General features: G+C 31.7%; 3 protein-coding genes across 4 annotated transcripts in view; all 3 read right to left on the bottom strand.

Moving 5' to 3' along the window:
* Positions 1 to 18,422, bottom strand: part of LOC124947026 (muscle-specific protein 300 kDa) — a 40,106-nt gene extending 21,684 nt beyond the window's left edge. Inside the window, exons 1-14 of one of the 2 annotated variants that reach the window (XM_047488601.1) lie at positions 17,068 to 18,421; positions 12,073 to 12,134; positions 11,537 to 11,632; positions 11,382 to 11,465; positions 11,201 to 11,293; positions 10,353 to 10,531; positions 9,836 to 10,238; positions 9,598 to 9,744; positions 8,970 to 9,510; positions 7,156 to 8,845; positions 6,971 to 7,079; positions 6,881 to 6,895; positions 5,734 to 6,778; positions 76 to 5,619 (exon numbers count right to left, since the gene is read on the bottom strand). In XM_047488601.1, the coding sequence (XP_047344557.1) occupies positions 76 to 5,619; positions 5,734 to 6,778; positions 6,881 to 6,895; positions 6,971 to 7,079; positions 7,156 to 8,845; positions 8,970 to 9,510; positions 9,598 to 9,744; positions 9,836 to 10,238; positions 10,353 to 10,531; positions 11,201 to 11,293; positions 11,382 to 11,465; positions 11,537 to 11,632; positions 12,073 to 12,134; positions 17,068 to 17,770 (10,711 nt within the window). In that variant the 5' untranslated portion in view covers positions 17,771 to 18,421. Of the gene's footprint in view, positions 1 to 75; positions 5,620 to 5,733; positions 6,779 to 6,880; positions 6,896 to 6,970; positions 7,080 to 7,155; positions 8,846 to 8,969; positions 9,511 to 9,597; positions 9,745 to 9,835; positions 10,239 to 10,352; positions 10,532 to 11,200; positions 11,294 to 11,381; positions 11,466 to 11,536; positions 11,633 to 12,072; positions 12,135 to 17,067 lie in introns of both variants that reach the window. The other variant, XM_047488600.1, reaches the window with a different exon arrangement.
* A 1,150-nt stretch (positions 18,423 to 19,572) lies between these two features.
* On the bottom strand, positions 19,573 to 24,494 carry LOC124947183 (extensin-like). Its single transcript, XM_047488988.1, has 5 exons — positions 24,232 to 24,494; positions 23,958 to 24,109; positions 20,096 to 20,585; positions 19,651 to 19,879; positions 19,573 to 19,595 (listed from the first exon to the last, which is right to left on the bottom strand). The coding sequence occupies exons 3-5, from the start codon at positions 20,531 to 20,533 to the stop codon at positions 19,573 to 19,575; spliced, it is 690 nt and encodes a 229-aa protein (XP_047344944.1). The 5' UTR covers positions 20,534 to 20,585; positions 23,958 to 24,109; positions 24,232 to 24,494.
* A 328-nt stretch (positions 24,495 to 24,822) lies between these two features.
* On the bottom strand, positions 24,823 to 27,870 carry LOC124947035 (histone PARylation factor 1). Its single transcript, XM_047488613.1, has 5 exons — positions 27,589 to 27,870; positions 26,085 to 26,654; positions 25,827 to 25,972; positions 25,516 to 25,754; positions 24,823 to 25,441 (listed from the first exon to the last, which is right to left on the bottom strand). The coding sequence occupies exons 1-5, from the start codon at positions 27,724 to 27,726 to the stop codon at positions 25,140 to 25,142; spliced, it is 1,395 nt and encodes a 464-aa protein (XP_047344569.1). The 5' UTR covers positions 27,727 to 27,870; the 3' UTR covers positions 24,823 to 25,139.
* Between the last annotated feature and the right edge of the window lie 69 nt (positions 27,871 to 27,939).

The following is a 27,939-nucleotide window of genomic DNA, read 5'->3' on the forward strand; positions in this document are numbered from 1 at the left end:
TGACATAAGTAATGATCTTATTATAATAAATTGATAAATATAAAAAATTTGATGTATAATAAAAAGAATATTTACCAATGTCAGTCAGATATTGAGAAAGACTTTTTTCTAGACTACATACTTCTTTATTAATAAGCTCTTGTCCTTTCGCTGCTGTACTCTTCATCATGGCTGAACTAAGTTGCTTCAATTTTGCAAAATGTTCTGCACCTTGTATTTGATTATCTCTCAACAATGAAAGTGTAGTTAGACGACGAGTAATTTCACTTTTTTCACCAGTAATATCGTTACACTCAACCAGTTTTTCTTTTTCACCGCTAAGCCAATCGGAGAAGTATTTACATTGCAGATTAAAGCAATGATGTTTCTCGGCACAATCTTCTAAATTCTCTAAGAGATGTTGAGATTTAGCGACGATATCGTGAAAAAGTTGCTTGATTGTTTGCAAATAAATATTTAAAGACGTATCCTTAGTTTGATCGATAAGTTGTTGTGCTTTATCACAAGCAGACTCGACTAAAGTTTGATGCGACATTATTTCCTGATGCATTATTTTATGATTTTGGAGCTGAGCTCTCTTCTCTTCTAAGGAAGATTTTAATTCTGTGTGTTGTTCCATAGCGCTCTCAACATCTCGAAGCCAAGCTGTTAATTGTTCTTGAGATAGCGTGAACTCAGCGAAATGCATCAAACATTGATCCAACTTTTGTGTAGCAGATTGTAGATCTTCTGAAAATGTATTCCATAATGTCCTTAAATCTCTCAACTGTTGTCTTACTATTTCGCGACCATCAGGTGATGTATGTGAATAAAGTTTTTCTCCAAGATCAATAATAGATTCAAAACGAGCATTTTCTTTAGTTCGCGTATCACTAAGATCTCGAATTGCTTTTTGTCTATTTTGCAGCAGTGAAAGATTACCTACAATTTCACTGTGCTTCTTTAATTCTGCTCGAACTTCAGTAATCCATTTCATCAATTCGTTATATTTTTCATTGAATGTACTATGTTCTTTTACAAATTGTTCGTACCGTGATACTGATTCTTTCACTTGATTTTTAAGAGATTGATATTTCGTAGCCTGTCGAGATATTCTTGTTGATAAATCTGAACTTCCTTCAATACTTTGACTTTTCTCTATAGCAGAGCTAAACTCTGAACCCTTCTGTGCTATACATTCTTCTAAGTTCTTCAACTTTTGCAAATGCATACGTTTAGCTTCTTCCGTACTTTTCAAACTTTGATCTTTCAATTGACTATCCATTTGTTTCGTCCATGCTTCTAGATTTTCAACGACTTTCTCAAATTCAGACCATTGATTGAAAAAATGATTTAATTTATCAGAGGTCGCTACACAACGTGCTAGGAAATCTTTCCAATTCTTTTTCTGCTCTTCGAAACCTTTGATCAAAGCAGCATGACCAGGAATCGAAGTCTGTTCAAGAATAATATTTAATTGTTGATTACAATCAGACAATATACGATCTCCTTCAGCTTTCTGTTGTAGTACATTTTTAATCAAAGTTGTCTTGGATTTAGCAACGTCTCGTTCAACAGGAAGGTCCTCGATAAGAGGTGCAGTCTCGTTAATTATCGCGTTAATCCAATCGCGTGTCTTCTCAAAGGTTTGTAGATAAGATTCATGATTCGAAACAAATTTATCAGCGATTCTAATTCGATCTTCTACATTCCTTGAAAGTTTCTCGTAAGCTACAACAACACTGCTGAGCATTTCGCTAGCTTCATCATCCGGAGTTTTGCCAAGACGATCTTGAAGCTGTTGTAAAATATTTTTATGAACATTAACATCTTGCGCTATAGCTTTATACGATTGAAGTGCAAGCTTCTTTTCTTGAAGATTCGGTAAAAGCATCTGTTTATCGTCTAATTTAGATTCTGCATCGATCACCCATTGCTTCACTTGCGAATATTTATCTTCGAAGGATGATCGATGCATCATATCACTTTCAATTCGTTTATAGATAACATTAGCATGATCTGTCAAAGTATCAACGCGATTACGTAGATTTCTGAGTTCAGTTCTAATAAACTCTCTGCAATCAGGAGTGATTCTTGCGAAAAGAGTTTCACCTAATTCTGCTGTATGATTCATAATGGCTTGACCAGCTTCTCTTTCTTCTGCAAAACCCTTTAATTCCTTTAATCGTGACTGATAAAATGTCATAGGTTTAGGACCACTAATCTCATCGAAAGCTTTCAATTTACGTTCAGCATTCTCTATCCAAGACTGTAATTCTGTAACACTTGCTGTATATTGATCTCTACCTTCTTTTAGCTCATATAATCTGTCTAAATATTGTGACAAAAATTTAAGTATAGATTGGTATCGGCTATCAAGATGTCCTACGTATTGTTTAACACGAGATTCAGGACTAACTTTGTTAATATCCTCACCAAGATCAATTATATTTTGCAAAACAGTATGATAATCCTTCACAGAAGTTTGTAATTGCTTGATTTCTTTAATTTTGTTTTCCATCTCGTTTATATTAAGTAATATAGAAGCTTCTGCTCTTATCCTGTTTTCATTCTCCTTTAACCAGGAGACTACGCTTTCAGATAGATTTTCATAACGTTGCCACAAGGAAATATTGTATTCTAAAACAGATTTGATCTTTTTATAACTTGCTTTTAAAGATTCCAATTCTACCGCAATCTTGTCACGCTCGATTCTTAGAACATTTGTGATTTCAGGACTTTCAACAGTTTCTAAAAGTTTTAATGAATTATCAGTATCATCTTTTCTTGCTTCGCAATCAGCAATACCAATTTCCACGTCGTTGAGAGAAGTCATTTTCACTTCAAGATTATAACGATCGCTGCTTTGTTCTGGTTCGCACCAAATTACTTTTTCTTTGTGAATTGCTACCATTCGTTGAAGAGCTCCAAATTTCTCGTTATATAGCTTCGTTAAAAATGCTACTAACGTTGCATTTACTTTATCAGCATGACTACTAACACCGTCTTTTCGTAATATTAAAGCTTGAAGTTCCTTGTGTAAAGAAGACTTGGATATTGTTGGGTATTCCGATGTCGTTATTGTAAGATTTTCTTCGATTTTTGATAAAGTATAGTCGCATTCATTGAGCTTAGTTTTTAATTCTTGACATTTATTGATTCTACCAAGTATTTTCGTATTTTCTCCAGTTAAATCGTCGCATTTAATAATTTCTTCGCGAATTTTAGATATTAAATCGCTACATTTTTCGATCTCGTTTCTAATATTTTTCTCCTTTTCATTCAAAGTCATTGTCAATGATTTTAATTTTTCTGCTGCTTCTTTAACAACGTTAAATTGTTCATCCAACAAATTTCTTAAAGCATCTAATGTTGGTATATCAGTATTTTTATTTAATTTCTTTAATTGTTCAATTTTAGTGATAATTCCTTGTTTAAACTGCAAATGAGCTGGCAATTCCTCGTTATATCTTATTAATCGCATTTGGCTACTTTCAGAATCAAGTAAACATTCATGAGCAGATGTAAGTGCTTCGTTCGTGTCAGTAAGCCATCGTGTTAATTCATATTTTGCTTCTTCTATTTGTTTCCAAATAATTAATTGTGTTTCATAGAGTTGAAGTTTATCAATAATGTTACTATAAGTTTCTTGATATTTCTTGCGATTTTCGTTAAAATTTGAAGTTACTAAATCTGATTTAAAATTGGGTAAAAGAGAAGCATCTTTCATAATCTGTTGAGCCTTACATTCCATTTTATCCAAAAATTGTTTTCCTTTCTTTAAAATCTCCGATGCTTTTTTATATTTATCCGAAGCTACTGTTGCTTGCGTTATGTCATCAGGAACTTCTTTCACACTTTGACATAATAAAGTAGATTCGTTCATGAATTTTTGTACTCTTTCTTCTGCCTCTTGATATTGTTTCCAATCATTGTCCATTTCAGCATATTTCTTTTTTTGTTCTTGAAGAAGTACGCAGACCTTTTCCCAATTGGCATCAACATAAGACAAAACAACTTGAATGTTAGTCATGGCTCTTTGATCTTCCTGCATGAGATTGTCAGCTTCACAGTGAAGCAATTGTTTGTCAGGTTCTTTTCCTTGATGTATTTCTATCAATTGTTCAATTTTGTCTACCGCTGGTGCTAACTGATCGCAAGAATTAACATTGTCAATAATTTCTTGTAAACTATTTTGAGTTTTCAAGATATCTTCTGTAATTTTGTCTTGTAATTTTTTGAAATTATCCCATCTGGCGCCAAGAGTTTCCAATTTTTCACGTTTAGCTGATAATTCCATTTCTAAAACGACTGCTTTAGCTTCCAAATCGCTAACTAAAGCGGAAGCTGTAAGAGGATTCTCTTGTTTATCACGAATACGCACTTTCAAAGAGCTGTCTATATCACCTACTTGATCCTTCCATGTATTCAATTTGGAGTGTACATCTTGTAGTTCTAAAGCAAGTCTGTTTAAATCATTGACGCTTGGTTTACGAGCTTCAGCCTCGTATTTATAGTATTCTAATTGAGCTGTAGTTTCATTATACCAACTCATCAGCTCTATCCATTTCTCTAAAATCTTTTTCTTCTGATGTAATTCATCTTCTAGGTCTTTGTATTTATCTGCTAAGGAAACGTATATCTCATCTAAAGCTGCGGCTTCTTGTTTTGATCCCCGTGTAGAGAGACGTTTAACTTCGTCATAAATAGCTGTGAAACTTGGCTGCTTCTCCGAATGTTCTTGAAGATAAGCGTGAATAGCTTGCAGTGTAGTATCAATATTATCAATGTTCACTTCATTGATATCAGTAATGTTTGATTTTAATGTTGCCATCCAATTCTCAAAATCTGCTATTTTCATTTGGAATTCTTGTCTTGCTAATAAAGAATCAGAAACGAGATTGATTTGATGTCGTACTGTTTCAGCGAGCTTACTGACACGCGACTTTAAATCTGATACACGATTTTTTAAATTAGTTGCACCTTCCAAAGACAAACCATGGCTAATGTGATCAGATACTTGAGTCAAAGATATTAATTGAGCTTGATGGTCGGATATAGATTTACTAAAGCTTTTTAGATTAGCCAATTCTTGCTCAAGCTTACTGACTTCTGGTGTTTGAATATTTGGTACAACAAGAGAAGCTTTTTCGCTTTTTTCCAACCATTCAGTAAATTCTTTAGTGTCGCTCTCGAAATTGTTCCAACAAGAAACTAATTTATCCAATTTTGTCGTTATTTGTATAGCCATATCGTGAACCACGTTCCATCTCCTATAAATAGCATCAACTTCATCAGGAGCAGCACTTCTTTTTGTAATTTGTTGACTAATTATTGAAAGATTTTGAACTTGAGGAAGTTGTTGTTGACATTGAGTTTCGAAAGTTCTCGCAATGTCTAACATTTTGATAGCTTGTTCTAAAGTCATAGGTTTATTTCCCATCGATGATATTTTGGATTCTGCCTCTTCAACCCAAGGTTTCACTTTCTGAATTCCTAATTCATATTCTTTCCATGTAGCAAGATTTTGTGCAGCTATCTGCCGTTGTATTTCATTATTTTCTTGAAACGATGTTACCATTTTTTGAAGACTTTCGAGTTCCTTATCCAAACGGTTGGACTCTGCACCATCAGTCTCATCTGTTAACCAATAATTATTTTGTATTACTTATTATAACTTAATTTAAATTTAAAAAAGATTAAAACGTACGTGTTATATTTAAATATATACAATTATAATGAAGTAAACGTTACCTGTTTTGAGTGTTTGTGATTCTTCCTTGAGAATTTTCAGAATTTGTATCTTTTCATGAATTTCTTTCTGTAAATTTTCAGTTTTATGTAGCCGTTCCTCAGGAGATATAGTATAATTCTCAATTTCCGCTAAAGATTGCGGAATTCGCTGTTGAGTCCAATTTTGTAATTCTCCAAATTTTGATTGGAATTTGGTCCATTTAGAATTATATTCCTGAAGATGCATAACCGTCTTATGTAACACTTTCAACGTAGTTTCTACTTTCTTCTCTGTTTCTATAATTTCTTTTTCCACATATTCTTTTTTCTCCAACGGTGTTACGTCCGATAAATTAGACTGAATGTCGCGCAACTTAATTATCATTTCTTTAGCAGATTTTTCTAAAGTTGAGCTAAATTCTTGCTTATTCTGTAGATCAACAGACATTTGTACAGCGTCACTATAAACACTTGATTTAACTCTATTTAATTCTTCTTCAGCTTGCTTCATAAGTTTTAGAACTTCTGTTTTTTGTTCTTCATAAGCAGTCCATAATTTCTGTGTATTCTTTAAAGATTTCAAAGTTTCTATGCTCTGGCCATATGTATCATTCCAGTTAACTTCTAATTGTTGGACTTCGGAAGATATGAAGGTAGGTGCGTGTTGATCTTTCAAAAGATCTTTCCCACGTTGTAACATACTAACAATGTTGGCTCTTTCTTGCTCTAGTTGCTGAAGACGCGTTTCTTGGTGAGCTACAGCAGATGGAAGATTTTCAGGATGTGCAAGTGGAATCTCTTTCTTTGATTGTTCTCGTACTTTGCGCAAAAGAGTACACACTTCTCGAACTTCTTTTCTGTACGTATAGCTTTTCGAATAGATGTCTGTTTTTGTCATTGTAATTTCTATCGTTGGTATTAAATTCTTATATCGGCTGATGAGCTGTTCCAATTTCTTCTGCTCTGAAATTGCTTCGTGATCTAAACGATTGGAGATAAGTGCGTCCAATGTCTGAACTAACCACTTCATCTCTTCGCGTTGATTATCAGCTTCTTTACATATTTTCTAGAACAGCAACAAAATATATATTTTTAGATAGAATTATTTTAAAAATTTTAATAATATTTATCTTATACATGTGAAGAATAAGAATTGAAGTTTAATTACCGTCATAATTTCGATCTATCCGTACAGCAAGAACAAATATTGATCATGTGTTATTATTAAAATATTAAATAAGAAGAATGCTATAAATACCTGAAACACAGCTTTCTCTTTTTCAAATTCTTCCAGAGTATTCACTTCATGTAAAATAGTTTTCAGGATACTATCAACATGGTCCATCCATTGTACCATCTCGTCGAATCTGGAAGAAAGATGTGATAAAGCATAAAACGATACACAAAGATTGAATCAATACAGAAATCAACTGGTCGATATACTTTTTTCTGTAGGCAGCCCATTGTTGAGGAATCTGATAGAGCTGCTCTTTAAGATGATCTATTTTCTTAGTAGTCTCAGTCCACAAATGTTCGGTTCTTGCAATTTCTTGATTTAAACTATTATCATTTGGTTTTAGCTGGCTGAAGGTGTTGCTAATCTTTTTTAACGTCTGCAAGCATCTCTCAACATTATGGATAACACCACGATTAACAAAAAACTCTTTATTTCGTTGAAGTATACTATCGATATCATTATTCTGTATTAGAGCTTGTTGTTCTGAATTAATTTCCATCTCAATTTCTTTAAGATATTGAAGCAACGTTGCTTCATCCAATCGAAATTCTAGTTTCATAAGATGAAGCGGTGCAAAAGTAAGTACTTCTTTCCAACGTTTTTGTAAGTTTTCTACAGTTTCAGTAATGGGGGCTTGTTGTTCAATTGGTAAAACATTTCTGAAATCTTGTGCTGTATTTATTAAATCTTGGATCCATTTTTCATTTACCTTACTGAAGAAATTCTTATGATATTCAACGGATGAACGATTGTCAATATGTATATCGTTAAGAAGTGTTTCGGCAGATAATAACCATTCAGAAATTTGTCGTTCACATTCCTTGAATTTCGTCAAGCATCTTATTACTTCTTGAAGACGTTGTTCCCACATCTGTGCCAACTGACAGACTCTAGCAAATCGTTCATTTAATTCTTTCAAAGTTAAACCATTTTCATCTGTATCGACATCTGTATCAACACTATTATCCACAGATTTAACTATACTAGCAAATATCTTGTTCTTGGATTCAAGCATTGATTTGTAATATAATGTTCGTAAGAAAAATGTTTTGTGTCGTTCTAATTGAGCCAAGATCGCGTCTCTACCACCCGAAAGATCGATACTGTTCAATAATCTCTCGGCTTCGTCCAACCATGTAGATATTTCTTTTCTACCAGCTTCCAAAGATTCTTGTTGTACCAGAAGCTGATGATATAAATGCAATTGCATAGGTATCAAAGCACGAACTCTTACCAAAGCTTCTTTTTCTTTTTTAAGTGTATTCATCATTTTATCGACCTCATCACGAGATAGTTCTTGTATGAGAGTTTGGAATTTTCTACTGATATTCTTGAAGAGATCTTCTATATCTTCAACCTCGTTATGAAGCGTTTGAAGTTTTTCTCCGTAGGCTTTGATACGTTCTGTAGAAGTCAACTGTGAAGTCGAAAGAGCAGACTCTGCACTTCTCAACCAATTCTGTAAAGTTTCAACCCCTATTCTATAATCCTTCCTATTTCTTAATAGATCACCAGCATGCATATATTGTTTGGCTTCTTGGAAAATGTTTTCCCATTTGTTGGTTAGAGTGATATAACGTTCCTTTAGATTAAGAGCGACGAAATCTTCGGAAGTAGCTATTAGAAAACTAACGGTATCTGAAAGTTGTTGATGTTTATCTTTCCAGATACTAATATCTTGAAAAAATTCCATTTTCTCTTCTTCTGGCAAATTCAAGGAAGATTGTGCACGAAGTAACCAATTTTCAAATTCGTCTGATCCTATAGTCCATCGACGCCAATACGCAACAACTTCTTCAAGCATGCTTTGTACGCATCTTAAATCTACAGATACATTTTTCCACTTTTCACCAGTTTCTCGCATAAAGCGATCTATTTCTTGGCATTCCTCCTTATCTATATAATATACATAACATTAAAATGTACATAAAAAAATAGTTAATAATATCATTTATATGTAACATTAAAATGTTAATAATATTTAAAAATATATATCTTTATCTGTACGTATCTTTCTTACCTATGTCACCATCACGTTTGTATTCATCGACAACCTGTTGCATATCTAAATAGGCCTTTTGAAATTCTTGGAAAATTCTATTTTTAGAAACAAAATTTCTATACTGTTCCAATATTTGATGAACTTTTTCCTCAGTACCATATTTAATGTTCCAGCCTTTTAATTTCGTTTCTACTAAATAAAGGAAAGCAACAAGGCAACATTTGTGTTCTAGGAACTTTAATTTGATCCTTCGCTTTGCAGCTTTTGATGGTAAATTACTAAATCGTACGGTCATATTTTCGATTTGTTCACGTAAAACTTGTTGTGCAAGTGGCAAATTTTTCGCTTGTTCGAACTTTTCAGCCATTGTTGGTAAATCTAAGAAAAACTTTTTGTGATCTTCTAATTTTTCCAAAATAATATTAGCTGTTTCTTCGGTCATTTCCTCGGGTATATCTTCATCCGAATTCAAAAGACATTCTGCACGAGCAAGCCATCTACCTGTTAGACCTAAATCACCAGGTAATGTAGAATCTAATAACCAGATCCAATGTAACATCTGCGAAAATTAAAATAAATTTCATGAAAAATTTCATAGCTGTTGTCTTGTAATAAAAATATGAATAAAAATATTCTGAATACATACAAATAATTCCAATGTTTTCCATAATTTTTGTATGTATTTTAAAAAATCACGTGTGATATTTATTATTGAAGGAGTATTTACTAAACCTTGCAGCTTTTTGTAAAGTAATCTTTTTTCTTCAACTTCTTCATTGAATGAAATATATTCCTAAAAAATATATAATCATTAGACGTTTATAGAATTTACCACGTACATTGTAATACAAAATAAAATTGTAATAGGAAAAATTACAGCATACCGAATAATTGGGTGGAAAAGAATTATTTCTATCAAGTTGTTCGAGATATCTTGTTCTATCGTTAAGCCAATTAAGAAGATCATCGTATTCTTGTTTTATAGACGAGAAAGAATCTACATTCGTACTCTTTGGATCTGGATAATTATGTAAAAATTGTGCAACATATGTCATTATAGATTTCTCATCCGGTTGAGGTACATCAACGTCTTCAGGGTCTAGTAGACGAGCTATACCAAGTTCTACTTCAGCTACTTCAAAAGCTGTTTCTAATCGTGTTCTGTTCGTTCCTTCTTTCATAGCTGCTATATTTACTAGATTTGATTTGATAGCGTCGATGATAGCTAAGAAAGCGTTACCATCTCTCCAACTTTCACCAAAGTCACGCACCTGTATACCAATATCTCTACAAAAACAAAAATAAAATTCATATTACTGGATATATTTTACATGTACACATTTTTTATTTCGGTAAATAAAATAAATATATAAAGAAATCTAATATTGAAGTAATACTAACTTGGGAAGAGTATTAGTAACCCATTGGAGCAAAGTTTTTCGTGCACCTTGTTTCCATTTTTCACTACTGATACGTTTTCGTTCACTGGCTGCTGAGCCTTGAGTTCCAAGACTTTCAAGACTACTCTGACTACCCCAAGTTTGGCCAAGATATTCTAAAGCCCTTGTATTTTCTTCGATCTACAAAATCGATTTAAACAATTAAAATGATGATTTATTTCATAAAAATAAAAAGTATTTAAAATGCTCTAGCGTGCGCAACTATTATAAATGCGCAAGGAGACATGCACGTGCAATGTTCTGTAAATCCATTGTGATCATTTTCCCAAACTTACGATTCGTTACTCACCCTCTTTCGATCCTTTGATCGTAGCTTGTTTATTGGAATACATACAGTTAGCATAGTGATGATCAATTCGATTTACACTTTGTGAAAGTTAATAATTTATTTAAGTGCAAATTATAAATGGACATTGTTTAGTGTATACTTGTGAATAGAAATTTCAAGCGATAAAAATTAAACGCGACTACGTAGACTTAACTTGTTATCTTTGAGAATTAGAAGATTTAAATGGAAACCTTATTAGTTCATAATGGATCACAAGTTAGCCCATTTATGTACTGAGTAAGTGAAAACGAAGCTGCAGCGTTATAAGTATATATATATACATATATATATATATATATATATATATATATATATATATATATATATATATATGATCGGATCGTATTAAAAATAATGTATCTCGAGCTCTATGATTAAGCTGCTATCGCATACAAAAATAGAGAGATTTGCTTCTGCGTAGTCTGCACTATATACTCAAATTTCAAAAGAATTAAACATACCTGAAAGTATAGAATGATGGTCCATATTAAGCCTAACACTACCGGAGGCCTTCCATCGACTAAGTCGGATGAATTTATATTCACTAACTTAATCTAAAAAAAAATAATTATAATTATTATTATTAGATTTACATAAATCATTGAAAATAAACGATTACTATTATACGGTACTAATACCAACTTTTTTACTTTGTAAAAATTGTAAAGCTGTATTTGCATTGCTAAGAAAATGAGGCCTTTTTAGATTACGGCCTTTTTCCATTGGCTGCAAATGGTAGATTATTCGTTAGATCATAACTAAATATTTCGAGTATTTCATAGTCTATTTATACTCACCAACTTTTCACCTGACAAAACTTCCAACAAAGCGAGTAAACGAGTACCATCTTTCAAATCCTCAATTAAATCGTCTACACGATAGGGCGGAATTCGCTGTAGACAAAGTTAATAATAAAAAAGAAATACATTTATTATATTATATTGCAGGAGAAAAACAGTAATCAATATTCTATTTATGAAACGGAAAGAGTTTAAAACGATTAATACCAGTTACCAAAGTACTTTTATACAGACTTATTCTACAGTTTAAACGAACTTCGAACTTAGTTTAATTTTATAGTGCACTACTTTCAACATACACATAGTAAGTGGTATCATGCATGCGTATCAGAGCTGACAGGCTAAGTTTTGAAAGATCCGGAAACAGAAAAGTGGCAAGATCTGAAGGGGATCAAAATTTAGCAAAGTTCCATTTGTGAATCATCAATGTTGTAGAAGTTAAGGAAAGGAAATTTTATAGACATTATTTTACGCGATATTATAACTTTTTGAATTTATAATATGTTTAATCATTATGATATATTATTGTTTACCTTTGAAAGATAAGAATTGATCCAATTAACAAAAGTCTTCTTCTGTACACGTTCTTGTTCATCTGAAACAAGAAAATTTTCCATTACAATATTTTGGGATTTTTACGAATACATCGAATAATTTTTATTACTTCTTTTTATTTTCATATTCTTCAATAAAAAACAACTTTCATTAAAGTGATTGCGTCATAATACTGACGAAGCGCGTTACGATGACTGCTTTATTTTTAAATATGCCGTCATATTTGTCACCTTCGCATCGGTCGTCGCATCAGTGCACGAGGTTTACTTAATATACGTATAATTAGAAGTACTAAACTTTATATGTAACTAATTAGATATACAATTAATGCTTAACTCTTTGAGACATATAAACTAAAGGCTATAAATAAACTTCAGAGATTCAAATTAAAAAAAGTTTGATTATCAATCTATTTCAAAAAAATTAAAGAATTCATCATTAATCGTAAGATATTAATACTATCTAAAGCGATGATTTCTCTTCTGTTTATATACAAAATTTACGAATCAATAAAACCTTTGTATTATATAAGCGTTGGTAATAAGACTTGTAAAACAAATCAATAATAATAGTGTTTAAATAAAAGGGGATAATGATTTTTATATTATATAACAAAAAATTAAGCACCTGAATCTTTGCAAGCTGTTCTATTTATATGTATATTTACAGATATCATATCATCTTTATTTTTTAGCTATTTTTAAATATGATTATCAATGTACACGAGTCATTAATGATACTGTTTAGATACACGATATTTCTATTAATCTGTAATAAAAAAGAAAAATGTGTAATTCGATTCAATGGTAAAATTTTATTAATTAAATCAATAGCTATTAATCGGTACATTGACATGGTACACAATGCTATCAATAGACAGATTATATGTCACGAGTTTCCCATGAAACTCTATAGGTGAAAGTTACGCAATTGGTGTTCAATTTTCATGTCTACTCTATGTTACGTCAATCTACTATACGTAATGGAATCTTTAAAACGGAATTTACCGTGTATTGATTTCTTTTTTATTAATCGTTACTATTCTTATCAGCTTTCTTAATCGATATTATTCAGGACATTGATATCTAGTCGCGAATATTCGTGTAAATGTTATTGAAGTTGTAGATATAAGTTTCTTAGGAAAATTCAATAAATTACAATAGGTCTGTAACCTTTATATTTCTAATAGTGAATAGTCACGCATAGTCATAAGTATATTAGTAAGTATAAAGTGTAAAAGTATATTAATAAGTAAAAAGTGCTAACTACAATGGTCAGCAGGTTTTAACGTCATTATAAATTCCTCTCTGTAATTATTGTCTCATTATCTTGTTTATGAATACTTATTAGTCGTATTAATGATTGCAGCTTCAAGCGTGATTATTCTTAAAATGTACAATTACAATTGAATGTCATTAAAAACGTTGAGAATTATTTAAATACAAAAAAAGAAAAAACAAGCCAATTAAGATCCATATCTTGTCATTTTTATATATTGCACTTTTCAAGATCATATTATTTCCTAAGCAAGAAATGCAACGTATAACTCTCGATCGATTTAATTTTAGATCTTTTAGGATATTCGTGATTCTAAGTTCGCGTGACGATACCGGATGGCAGAATATTCGTGCTCTTGTGCTACTACTCGAACACCAAAAAAGCGTGGAGGCCGCAAAATGTGTAGAGGACTGTACGTTGAAATTATCCTACCTAAACGTTCCTATTCCTAATTTCTGTGGCTATGAACAATCAGAAATATAACAGAGAAATGTCTTAAACTTTGTCATGTCGCATGAATATCTTAACGTTTTCTTACGAACAAATCGAGCTTTTATTCCTTTATTTACGTGTACTTTATCCAAAGTTATTGTAACTATTTTACATTTAAATAAACTAGATTTTAACAAATGAAAGAAAGATTAACGATTCTTATAACAATCGATATAGAAACTTTGGACTATGAATTAAAATTTCTTTGAATAAAGTACTAACTTCGTAATATTCAATGCTCCGACAATTTCTTATCTTAATAATTAGATGGTTAATCTAAAAAAAAGCTATCAATGAATTGAAAAGACTTTCTTTAGCAGAATATCTACTTTCTCTCTCAACGACTTCGAATTAATTCGTAAGCATCGATAAATCGAATAAAAATTGCTAGCTATTGAGCTGTTAATAACAAAAGAAGTGAAAAGTCCTTTTCATAAAAAACTAATATTTTACTTAAACTCTCCTATTATTCATCATTAATTATTATCGTTGATCGTATTGCTAATCGATGTAAAATTATTTGGTAATTAATTGATATTTCACAAACCATAAAATCGCATGTTATATGTTCTTAGGATTCGCATGTAAGTTTACTAACAAGTAAAAAAATTGTAACGCATGCAAATGTACGAACCGGTTTATGTTGAACGACACTTATTAAGATCTTGTACAAATATGTAAACCCAGAAATGTAAATGTAAATCGAATATTAACGGAGTCACAATCGAACATCGAATATGGAACAATATCATTTAAAAAAAATATCATTAAGTATATAATAACTAGAAACCTTTCAAATTCGAAGTAAATTGATACGAATAAGCAATGTATGTGAATTAAAGTCGATTGAATTTATTTTTACCACTCCTGTTCTTAAATTGCTATGACGACTAACTAAATCAAAATTGCCAGAAATACATTACAATAGTTATACTAGTCCTCAGTGATAATCCTTTAAGACTATCAGTACGAACCATAAAAAAATAACATACTTTTCTATCTAAAATAATATCTTTGATAAAAACAAAAATTTATTCAAGAAATCGATCAATTTTCGTTAATTTTTTCTTTGAAAATGTTTTGTCTAGCTATATTGTACATACAAGAGGACTCTCACAGAAGCTTATCGATCGACCCAATTGGACCGTCAACTACTGACTTTTTCTTTTAGGGCAGAACCAGCCTTACCATCGTCGGCATACATATTATTCGTAATCGTTTATTCAAAGAGATAATAGCGAGCATTCACCATGATCATTGTCGAGCTTGTAAGAAATAAAATATAAAATAAAAGTTCTCATTATTCTCCTGAGACCGAATTACTTTACTCCGAGACTACTTTATAAAATCATTTTCTGAAGCTAAATACATAATATATATGTAAAATTAATGTAATCATACAAGAAACCAGAAAGGACTTAGACTTAATGATGTTTATGTTGAAACATGCGTTCTTTTAATACATATCTATATAATTCCCATTTAATTTGTTCGTCTTCTTACGAAAATCAACGAAGGCGATCTCTGATCACGGCATGCAATAATCGTTCCTCGCCATGTAGACAGATTACACATTCAGGAAAAGAAATCGGAGAGCGAAAGAGCGAACACGATTCGACCAAGAAGATAGGAAAGGCGATAGCCTTGAACTGACGCTGCTCGCTTACGTCACCGTTAACCATTAGCGGCGTTACCACATTGAGGTTTATATACGTCTGTCTGTCGCTTAAATTTACTATCACAGTCCGATGCAAATTGTAAACAATAGCGTAGAATATCGCCTTTACGATGACGTCTACTACCGTAACACTTTACTGTACGCATACCATGATTTAACAATGAGATCGAAACCATCAACCATCGTTAATTAAGTTACTTTTGATTAAACGAAAGTTGCTCGAAGATGAAGAATCAAAAAAAAAATGGAAAAAAATATTCTACTTACTTCGAACATCAAATTTATAAATTATCGCATCGGCGAATAAAAAAAATGAAAGATGAGAATGCATTAATGAGAAATTATGTAAAGGAGTTGTTGCAAATGAAATCTGAGTAAGACTACTTGCATAAGATGATTACCTGATAACAATGAGAATTTGTAAAAGATGTCAGATTCATGACCGTGATATTTAAAAGAATAAATCTAATTCTAAACGTTATTATTTTCATGCGTTGCACGTTCTCGATGTCCTTGCATCGAAAAACCTAATTTTTTGATCGTTAACATGGTGATAATGAATTTATTCTATTATGAGCTCGTTGAAAAAGGTTCGAGAGTTTTATACCTTATATAATTATAATTAAATATCTTAATCTCTCGTGCGATATATAAAACCAACCAGAGGTTGTAACTTTAATAATCATTAAACGTTAATACGTTTTGTAAACTATAATTAAACGACAGATCTATGTGAGATCTATTAAAAGATAGATGTACTTATACGCTGCGATTAAGAGATAATAACGATGAATGATCAATGAGTAACGACCTAAAAACCAATGGAAACACACAATGTTACGCGCTTCATTAATTCTCTGTTAAGAAAACATTCTCGTTCTACATTTTCTGCGTATTTCAATTTTCAATACACGTTACCAAGTGAAATTATATTAAATTTTCTAAAAAATATCGAATTCTTTCAATCAAATTTTATCAAGGAAATAGCTTAATTCATGATAAAGAAGAGTAAACATTATAAGAGTGCACTGATAAGCATTAAACGAATATAATCAATAATTAAAGATACTATCAAATTTCAAAAGAAGTAATCGTCGAAGTGACAAATAACAATAAAATTAAGCGAATAATATCTCACCTTCGATCTTCTCAGATTAACAAAGTACGATTAACAAAATTGGAAAGATCTTATAAATAAGGACTTAAATCTATGTACCTATATGTGTAGAATTTGTAATCGAGATACATATATGCTTACACATTCTTATGACAAATTCTACGTTTACCTAAAATACATAGAATGTTTTCATCTTTAAACAAGATTAACTCGGTAAATTAAATGAAAATGTCATCGTTGTAAAAAGATTCGATTTGTATAAAAAAGAAAAATTGGAAGGACTCGCGAACATAAATCCTCTCACGTTCGAAGAAACCTTGACATTATATCCATATGTATATGGGATATATACGAGACGTAGAAAGAAGAAATATTTCTCCTTGAGAGTAAAAAAAAAGTCGATGATACCTTTGATCTGAGCGATATGCGCATCGTATTGGCTCCTGCTGCGTAGGTGTTCCATTCTAGCAGCGACATTCTGAAAACTCTGGTTACGATATTCCGCGTACCAAACGGATGGTGGTCGATCGTCCGGTGAAAAATGTTGAGAATTGCTGTCTTTTCTTTGAAAGAAATTCTCTTCTGATGGAAATTTAGTAAAGGATGTTACCGAGCTGGACTTACTACCACCATGACTTTGAGCACCGTGACTATGACTCTGATAAGCGGAGTCTTCGAGGGCGTGTTCCTCGCTCGGTGTCCTGCTCATTTCCGGGAATACGATCGGGTCACTTGTAGAAACGTTAGGATCATTTATGGAGGTCGACGAGATTATTTCTCTAGTACTTTTTCTAACGATGACCTTCTCGAATTTGACGACTTTAGCGCCATTTAGATCACCCTCTTCAATAAGTCTCTCGAAACTTTCTTCGAAAGAGGAATCGCTGGTCCTTGACGATGGTCTCGCATACGACGAACGGAAGACACGAGCACGCGAGGAATCGACTTCATCTGGAGGTTCATCGGTACTTGTTGGTGAGCTTCGACCACCGGTCCATACTTGTTCGAAAAAGTTCACCCTATCTCGAAGTCGACCACCACGTGGCGTTCTAGGACTATCCTGACGATCAGGACAACCTTCGTTCCTAGGTGGAGTGCCTCGTCGCGACATATTTTTATGTTTAATTTATGCTCGCGAGGATCGAGCTCGATTCATTTACTGTACAGTCATCCCATTGAAAATTGACCTCACGATCGTCGAGCGATGTTTTCTACAAATGCCGTCTCTTCCGGTCTTCTTCATTGAAGAGTCTCGGCTCTTTTTGACTTTTTCGTAGATGTAAACCAATCAGTAAACACCTGTTCAATGGATACCACACCCCATGTACTGTATAGAAGAGAGAGAGAGAGAGAGAGAGAGAGAGAGAGAGAGAGAGAGAAAGAAAATATTCTTCACGCGCCGTTGACACCGCACCCTCTCGACGTTCGGTCGTCCGCATCGACAGGGACAGCTGCTGTTTTTGCTGTTACTGGTACTACTTTTGGTAGCCTGTTCACACCGGCCCGGTTCGTTCTTCTCTATTAATCTCTCTATTAATATGTGTTAATATGTCTGGCTCAATTTTATATAACACTTATTACTCCGGATTACGTACTGGAGACGGTACGTAACGCGTATGCAAATGTCGCGCGTGCGTGCCTGAGTTTATGGAATGCACGTATATACATAAAGGAACGTACTGTGCCCGCGCACGACGAGCGTCGGTTCGATACTGGAGGCACTTCAAGCGATGTTGCTTCCACCTCGTTCGCAAGTCCCACCGCACGCGCTCTCTGTCACTATTATAAAGGCAACGACAACGACGAGTACGATGACGAAGATACAAGGATAACGAGGCAACAACAAATATGACAACGAAGATGAGGATAACGAGTCAGTCGGCATAATAATGTAAACGACGACAGCGTCGAAGCGGTTTTGGCATTGACGTCGATGGAATCGGCATTTCTCCCCTCTCCTATATTCTCTATACGAAACCTTCTCGATCAATCCTCTTATCCTGACCTTTTCTCTCTCTCTCTTTCTCTCTCTCTCTCTCTCTCTCTCTCTCTCTCTCCCTTTCTCTCTTTTTCTCTCCATTACCATCTTTATTTCCCTTCTATCCTTCTTCCTTTCTTTTCGATTAATTCAAGTCTAGTCGCATTGTTCTTATGTAACTAGTCTCATAAACGAATATTTTTTTCATTTTCACGTTCAATCGATCGGACTTTTAAAGCTAGTTGTTCTTGTGATGGTGGACAGGGTAAAATTTATCTCGCACAAAAATCAGTACGATCGATCCGTACTTGGAATAAGAGTTTTAATCGCGAATAGGACGGCCTGTTTCTATTTTGTCGACAAGTTATCATAATTTATTTTTGCGAGATGAAAAATGTAATAAAAGTTCTTACGATATTCTAACGACTTAACGACCACCCTATATCGCGTCTTAATCGATCAATCTCTTCATTTCTTTTATTTTCATCCTACTTTTATCTTTGTACTTAATACTAGTCATTACAATATTACTCACTTTAAATTGATAAGCATTGCAATCATATTTTTACTTTTAAGACTCGATAAGCATGTAATCAACGTTGCTCAATTTACGTACGAAATGAGGACTTCGTCTCGGGCGCTCAAAAAGAGTTTTAAATCAAACGTTTTTAATTAATTTTTATGACCTATTTTTTGTGCATAACGATCTAAATATTTTATAAATAATCACGAGAGATTTATTACATTTTCCATGTACAAAAAAAAAATAAAAATAATAATAAGACTTAAAATTTTCTATTGATAGGATAGAACATCATAGAAACGTGAAATCTGGAATGACGTTTGAGCAACAAGTGGTGAGAAATTGGTTCACGGCAGTTATGTATGCGCTTGATTATGTTCTGGCATAGATACCAGTGCGAACGGAAAAACAATTAGAAGGTTTCTTCATCAAGATCTTTGAAATAAAGGTCAGAATTAAATTATCAGATTCAAAGCAAACGTTTGCTCACCTTGTAATTGTTGTATCGTAGCCTGATATTCGGCAAGTTTCTCATCAACATAATTTTGGCTTTGACTGGCGATAATTTCTGCAGTACTAGGACCACTGGATTCTTCATCGACTGGTGTGTGATCCAATGGCACACTAATATATTCATAATCACCGGATCTATAAGGTGCTATCAGGTATTCCGGTGGCGCACAGGGTACAGGTGATATTATATCGGTTCCAAGTGGATTCTATATAGGCATATAATTATTTTTCGAATAAAATATTTATTATTATATGCAACTCGCAATTTGTTTATAAAATATAAACATAATAAAAATTAATTTATATTTTCTATCATATCTACAAATGTACAAGATAGCATGTTGCTAGTAAATCGATACTAAATGTCAAGATAAGACTAACTATATTTGAAGAACTAATGATACGATAGCGTGACTACTAACACCAATATTGACAATTATAAGTCTCACATAATAAGTGATTGATATTGGTATTGGTATTGCTGTACTAACCTGTACTGGTATAAATGGTCGAGGAGATTGATTTCCTTGAGCAAGAGACGATGGCCATCGTGGTCTTGGACATTGAATGTAACTATGCGGTGGATAACCAAAAACTGGTGACATCCCAGGTGAAATTGGCATTCCGATCGGTACAGGACTCATTGAATGAACCACACCAGGATATGAATGTGGTGACATTGGACGGGTATGATGGACAGGTGTCGGTGGTCTTCGTGAAGAGGAAGGCGAATATACCGACGGTGGTTTGAACATGTTCGACGGAGTGGATGTATTTGGTCCACTTGGCGTACTGGTTCTACCTGAGGAAGCGCCGGGAGGTCCATGACCTCCTGGCGGTCTAGACGGATGCTGTGACATTACGCTTAGCTATTTCGAAATGTTCTGCACCTCTTCTTGATTTCTATCATTACTGCAAAACAAAATAAATAATAAGACTGACTTGACATCATATATCTTAAATCATTTTTTCAGTATTTAAACGCCGGTAAAATAAAAGAAAAATTATTAAAAGAAGAATTAGCTAAAAGTGAATTGAAATAATTATTATTTTCAATTCTTCTTAACAATTCTATAGATTTGTACGAAAGGATTAGGAACAATTGAAAATCAAAGTTTGAGATAATCCGAGGATTACAAGATAGTTATATGGCTACACTTAAAGACTTGCATATGCACCTATACATTCTAAGAGAAATCAATCGACCAAACTCTGGGTCGCATAGTGACAGTGAGATGAGTAAATCTGGATGGCTCCAGGCCAAAAGTATCTTGAAATAGGGTGCCTACATTGTTAGCATGTATCTATGAATTCTTATACATTAATATGAAATCAGAACGTCTTGTCATAAAATATATATATACCAGATGTAAATTAGATGTTTGACAATTGTCATCAATAAAGCCAAGTCATTGTCATTTAGTTATTGTAATCAATTAGTTGCGAATTGAATTACAATTTAACAAATCTATTATCACTATTTTTTTTTAATTTGATAACTATTTATTTAAAAACTTTAAAAGATAGTTTTAATTTTCTTGACTTAATTTTATTTACTCTTGTCAATACAAAATTTTGACTTCAAATTGTTTAGTCTTCGTTATAATTAAGACATACGTTAGACCAAGAAAGCATTTGTAGAACTTCTGTAAGAAGTTTTAGATTCAGAAAGAGTTCATTGATACTAAAAGGTTTGGCACCTGGAAGGTGCATACGCGTGTAAAGAAGTTCATTCATATTAACGATACGATGTTTATAGTCATTGAAAAATAATGATAAACGAATAACTATTCAATGTATAAAACTATAAATAGTCCGTTTTATGCCTTATCTGTTACATATATATATATTCTATTTTTACATCGAGCAAATACATATTACATGATGTATAATTGAACGACAATCTTCTTTGAATTATTTAAAATATATCGATATATTTAAAAGTATTGAATAAGATGAAAACCTTAAGGTTCTTTGTTGGATGTCGAGTGTAGGCCGCTTAAATATAGTACCATTTCTATTTTTGCGTACTGCGACGCTTATACACAAGCGTCCGACAAACCACCACCAGGTATATTCACGATGAGTGCATCAGATATTTTAGAAAGTGACAGACACACATATTAGCAGCCGCGATCGCCCTTCCAGTCACATCATAGACACGTGTGCACGTGCGTAATTTTTGTTTTCGGCACTCCTTCCTCTCTCTCTCTCTCTCTCTCTCTCTCTCTCTCTCTCTCTCTCTCTCTCTCTCTCTCTCTCTCTCTCTCTCTCTCTCTCTCTCTCTCTCTCTCTCTCTCTCTCTCTCTCTCTCTCTCTCTCTCTCTCTCTATCTATCTATCTATCTATCTATCTATCTATCTATCTATCTATCTATCTATCTATCTATCTATCTATCTATCTATCTATCTATCTATCTATCTATCTATCTATCTATCTATCTATCTATCTATCTATCTATCTATCTATCTATCTATCTATCTATCTATCTATCTATCTATCTATCTATCTATCTATCTATCTATCTATCTATCTATCTATCTATCTATCTATCTATCTATCTATCTATCTATCTATCTATCTATCTATCTATCTATCTATCTATCTATCTATCTATCTATCTATCTATCTATCTATCTATCTATCTATCTATCTATCTATCTATCTATCTATCTATCTATCTATCTATCTATCTATCTATCTATCTATCTATCTATCTATCTATCTATCTATCTATCTATCTATCTATCTATCTATCTATCTATCTATCTATCTATCTATCTATCTATCTATCTATCTATCTATCTATCTATCTATCTATCTATCTATCTATCTATCTATCTATCTATCTATCTATCTATCTATCTATCTATCTATCTATCTATCTATCTATCTATCTATCTATCTATCTATCTATCTATCTATCTATCTATCTATCTATCTATCTATCTATCTATCTATCTATCTATCTATCTATCTATCTATCTATCTATCTATCTATCTATCTATCTATCTATCTATCTATCTATCTATCTATCTATCTATCTATCTATCTATCTATCTATCTATCTATCTATCTATCTATCTATCTATCTATCTATCTATCTATCTATCTATCTATCTATCTATTTATTTATCTATCTATCTGTCTCTCTTATGTTGTCACTGATATCAGCATTTCCACGAATATTTCGTTTCTTCAAAAACGTTCTCCAGTCTGAAGATAGTTGGCGGTACCTTCGATTATGACCATGACCCATTAAACGGACAAAAATAAATATAATATACATACATTTGCAAAACATATACCAGAAAATTGTCCGGATAATTAAAGTGATCGGCTTGTAATATAAATGTGATATTCAAAGGGAAATACATCTTGCTAATAATTGTAATCAATTTTGATCGATTAGAATTTTAGTTTTAGCTATAGTAAAAATAAAATTATTCACAAATTACATAACACTATTTACGAGATGTAGAGAGATATGAATATAATTTACATAATTTAAAGATTATTATATATATCAAAAAATGATTTCGTAACATAATGTTAGAAAATGCATAAGTAATTAAAGGTAATACTATGTTATATTTGTAACAAAAATCGAGATAGACATTCGTTTTCGAAAAATATAAAAAAAAAGCTAAAATGTAAATTTACGAATATCAAAGTACGTTTTTCTTTTGACATGTATTATGCGAATATACTGGCAAACTCTGTCTTAGCACACAAATATGTATTTTGTAGTTCATTGTCTAAATCTTATGCAAATATCAAGAGATTAGATTATTCTCGAAGAAATATTGAATCGAAAATTGGGTTCGATTTCGAGATGGATTATTCGATGGAAGAGACATAAAACGGCGCAGCACCAGTCTCTGGATCCTGGACCTCAGATGCTGCGTCCAAAAATAAAATCTCTGCCGAATTGGTGATCAGAAATAGTCCCGTTCGGAACGGATGTCGTTGACAGAGGTTGCTCACATTGGCCCAGCAATGGGCAATTATTGGAACTCATCCATTGCTAATATTCACCCACGTGAATCACAATGATGTCGCAAACTTGTTTTTTTTAATTCGCTAACATACGATCTAATTAAAAGCACCAATAGCACTAACATCTCGAATATTTGTTATAAATATTCAAGAATAGCAAGAAAATGTGAATTCCTATTTAGAATAGGATCCATTCTACATATCGAGTGATTATTATTTTTCCATACAAAGTTATCTAGCCAAATTCAATGAATAAGATCTATAAGAGTAAAATCAATACTCACCGACAAATCCCGAAGTAAACGTCAGTGTAATCAAAGGTGAAATTTAACGTGCTCTGATCAAACAAATTCACTCGAAATGGCTTCGTAAACGCACTTCTGATGTAATCCTTGTGCTCCTTTTTATGGATGTGCAATTTTCGCTAAAATCTCTCCTGAAGAATAATATAAATGGTAATAATGTAGAGCACTAAAAAAAAAAACTTTATCGAATAAATTTGTCCACGATCCAAATACAGAAACGTAAGTAAAAAAATCGTACGAAGAAAAAACGAACCAAAGCGTCTATCGTAGGAGAACCGAATCGTCTATCTCCAGTCCGTGACCAAGTTCATGAAGAGACTGTCTTCAACACCGTGTCATTGGTCCACGGTAGGCGCCGCGACGCTAGCCGGCGCTTTTATATTTAACTTTTGCATCATTCGACGTACGATTTAACGGCAGCCGCTTCCCCTGCTCTACCATTACTCTTTCTTCTTCTATCTCTTTTCTTTTTTCTTATCCTGTTCTTACCTCTCCTCTCGACTCTTCTTCGTAACCGCCCTATTTTCTTGTGCTTTTTACTTCGATGATGGCACGTGCTACGTTCGGCTTCTAATGACGTTACTTACATTTATAGCTCATCGATAATTTTGGTCAGCCATTCGTTTGTAGATGAAGAATAAAATTCATTGAGAATATCAATGATTCAATTGTTCGAGATGATTTGGAAATAAGAAACCAATTACCTTAATAAACCAATTTGTAATACGATACTATTAAATGTTTGGTTCATTTCATTAGAACCGATACTAGGAACTTAATATTTCAGGATAATAATTCAGGAAATTTATTATAAAAGTATATTACAACAAACAATTTTATAAATATTTATATGATATTTGGAAATAAATATCTAGGATTTAAATACAGAAAGTAAATCTATTTAATTCAGTTTTAAGAAAATTAGAGTTACACCTATGTGTCTTTCTCTAATTATTTCTTCTAAAATTAAAGCGGATAGTTTATTTTGAATAAATTCTCATCACTGTTATTAAATAAATTTATTAAAATATATATTTTCTTAATCTTATAATATTATAGCCTTATATAAGTATTATTAAATAATTTTGTAAGTATATTATCTGGAATTTATAATTAATTAAAGCTTGCATTAAAATTATATATTTTAAGATTTGAAAAATTTTAAATGACGGTTAAGTCATTACCACGTTTTCTATTCTTCAAGTGTACCTTAATTATTTCTAAAAATTCTGGACGATTAAGATGCGTGTAAGCAATGGAAAACATTTGCAACGCTGTCTTTTCAATATGCACATTACCACTAGAAAACAGATCATGTGCCAATTCTAGACAAGTTCCGAAGTCACATTCATCTGCAGCTATTGTTGCGAGGCGTACAACTTCATCGAGTTTAGACATTGCTTTTTTACGCTCTTGTAAGGAATCTGCCTCATCTATTTTCTTAAATATTTGTTGTAATTCTTCTAAAATATCAATAGTAAAATTATACTGTAATTATAAATAGATATGTAGTAGAAATAGAATAGAAGTTTCTTACTATCAGTCACTGATAATTCTCTATAACCCAATTGTGTTTTCTTATTATATGGTACAACGATCCCAGCTTTATGAAACGTCCTTGCAACGACTTTCTTCTCCCGATTTATCATTTTGTCTGTTTTTCTTTCTAAAGTTATATTATGTTTCTGAGAAAATTCTTTTAATTGTTTTTGAAGTTGTAATATACTTGTCTTTTCGAATAGATTAGCCGTTTTCAATGCATCTTCGATACAAACACTGCAATTATATAAACAGTATTTTAAAATATTGTATGAAAGTTAAAAATTTTATGTTTGCATACATACTTACTTAACTGCACCAAATATATTTTCTGCCTCAGGTTGTATTATACAATTTACATCTGCTTTATTTTTTACTACAAATATTGGCTTTTCATTAGGCTCATCTCTCCAATATCCAAGATGTAAACCATCTTTTTCTCCTTTAATAATTGTCTATAAAAGAGATGACTATATACATAATGACAAAAAACTCATTATGATGCTTTTAATTATTTATTAAAGATTTTGAAAATAACTGTATTTAAATATTTATTTTAATACATACTTGAAATTCTGGTGGATCATAATAATATCTCCAATGTCCAAGATATTTTTCTTTATCTTTATTTTTAAAACTTTTTAATTTATTATCTAAAATATCGAAAGGACCCACGAGATAGAGATGAACGGATTTTAGTGCCCTCAATGCTGCATTTTTGGAAATAAGTTTGCAAAACTCATAAAATTGGTAGAAATCTTCTGGCATTTGAACTAAGAATAAATTTTTAATATTTTCTTTCATACAATTTGGAGATAATATTATACAAGAATCATCACTGTCTGTCTGATTGCTATTATTATGAATTTCAAGTAAGGCACAAGATTTTTCTTTTATTTCTTCTATATTGTCTTCAACCATTTTCTCATTATTTGATGTTATAATTAAATGTTCATTATCTATTTCTATATTATCAGTATGTTCTGAATTATTTACATCAGCATTAGGAACATTAGTCTTAACTTTTTGAATTTTATTCGAAACAGAAACAGAATCTGCTTCTTTCTTATTATCATTTATTTCTTCAAATTTTCTTTTATTCCCAATTAATGTTTTTTGACTAACTTTGGCTTCTTTCTATAAATAAAATATATTTTTATAAATATATATTTTTGATACCTCAACGAATTAGTATTGTAGTTATACATTCAAAATCAAAAAATATGACTATCATAGAATTAATTTTGAAATACAGAGTGAAATATGTAATTGAAATCATTACAATTACTGTAATAAAATAAGTAATGATTTTAAAAACATTTTAGATAGAAGTTAAATTTTGAGTTAATTTTTGTTTAAATTATTCTAATATTATTAGTTTTTTTGTATAAGTGAACATGTAAAAGTCATATGAATGTTAACTTTGATTTCTTAAACGGAATCATATGTTTTTTAATGCTTTAGTTAATAAAGCTTGACAATTTCTAGAAAAAAGGATTAACCCATATATGTTGAAAAATGATTAGTTTAGGAGATATTTTAATTTAATCATAAGAACAATAAGAAACTATTATTACTAATATTTATTTACTATTATTCTCACTACACTTTAATGTACATAGTTCCTTATCGAAATTAAAATATCTCCTAAACTAATGGTTTTTTAACATAAATAATTTAATATCTTTTTATACAGAATTATAAGCTGGATCGACTAATGTAATAAAAAATATATGATTCGACTGAAAAATAACAAATTTGATTTTTATATATCTTTTACGCATTCTTCTAGCAAAAAAACTAATCACATCAAATTATGTTCGTAATCATTCAACTTTTATCTGAAACATTTTTCATTAAACTCATTATTTACGCAGTAATCGAACAGCTTTCAATTACATGTTAGACCTTCTATAAGAACATCTGTTGATAATATGTAAAAAGCCTTCAAAAAATGTATCTTATATTTTTATAATATTAAAAGATAATAAACATATAATATTATAATATTAAATATAATATTAAAATAATAAAGTTTATAATATTAAAAATAATAAAAATGATATCGTACTTTTTTAGTCGAAAAAGGGTGTTTATACTTATTATGGTGTAATGAATTTTTTTGATAACATTTCGCGCCATATCGACAAGGTATTCGTGAATCATTTTTGTAAGCAAGAAACGCTTTATCTTTATAATCTTCTGACATTATAACAAAAAAGGTGAGATATAAAATAGTGAAAAATAAGATAATTATTTTATACTACACATTTATAAGACAGTTAAAAAAGAAATATTTTTATAAGAATTTTCGACGGTTGATATCTTTGCTGTAAATCTATAAACTACAGAGCGCGCCCTCTACTGACCATAATTTCAATGAAATATAAGAAATACTATAGCGAACATGGTGTGCAAGATA

This window comes from Vespa velutina, chromosome 2 (assembly GCF_912470025.1).
Source record: "Vespa velutina chromosome 2, iVesVel2.1, whole genome shotgun sequence".
NCBI classification, from domain to species: domain Eukaryota; kingdom Metazoa; phylum Arthropoda; class Insecta; order Hymenoptera; family Vespidae; genus Vespa; species Vespa velutina.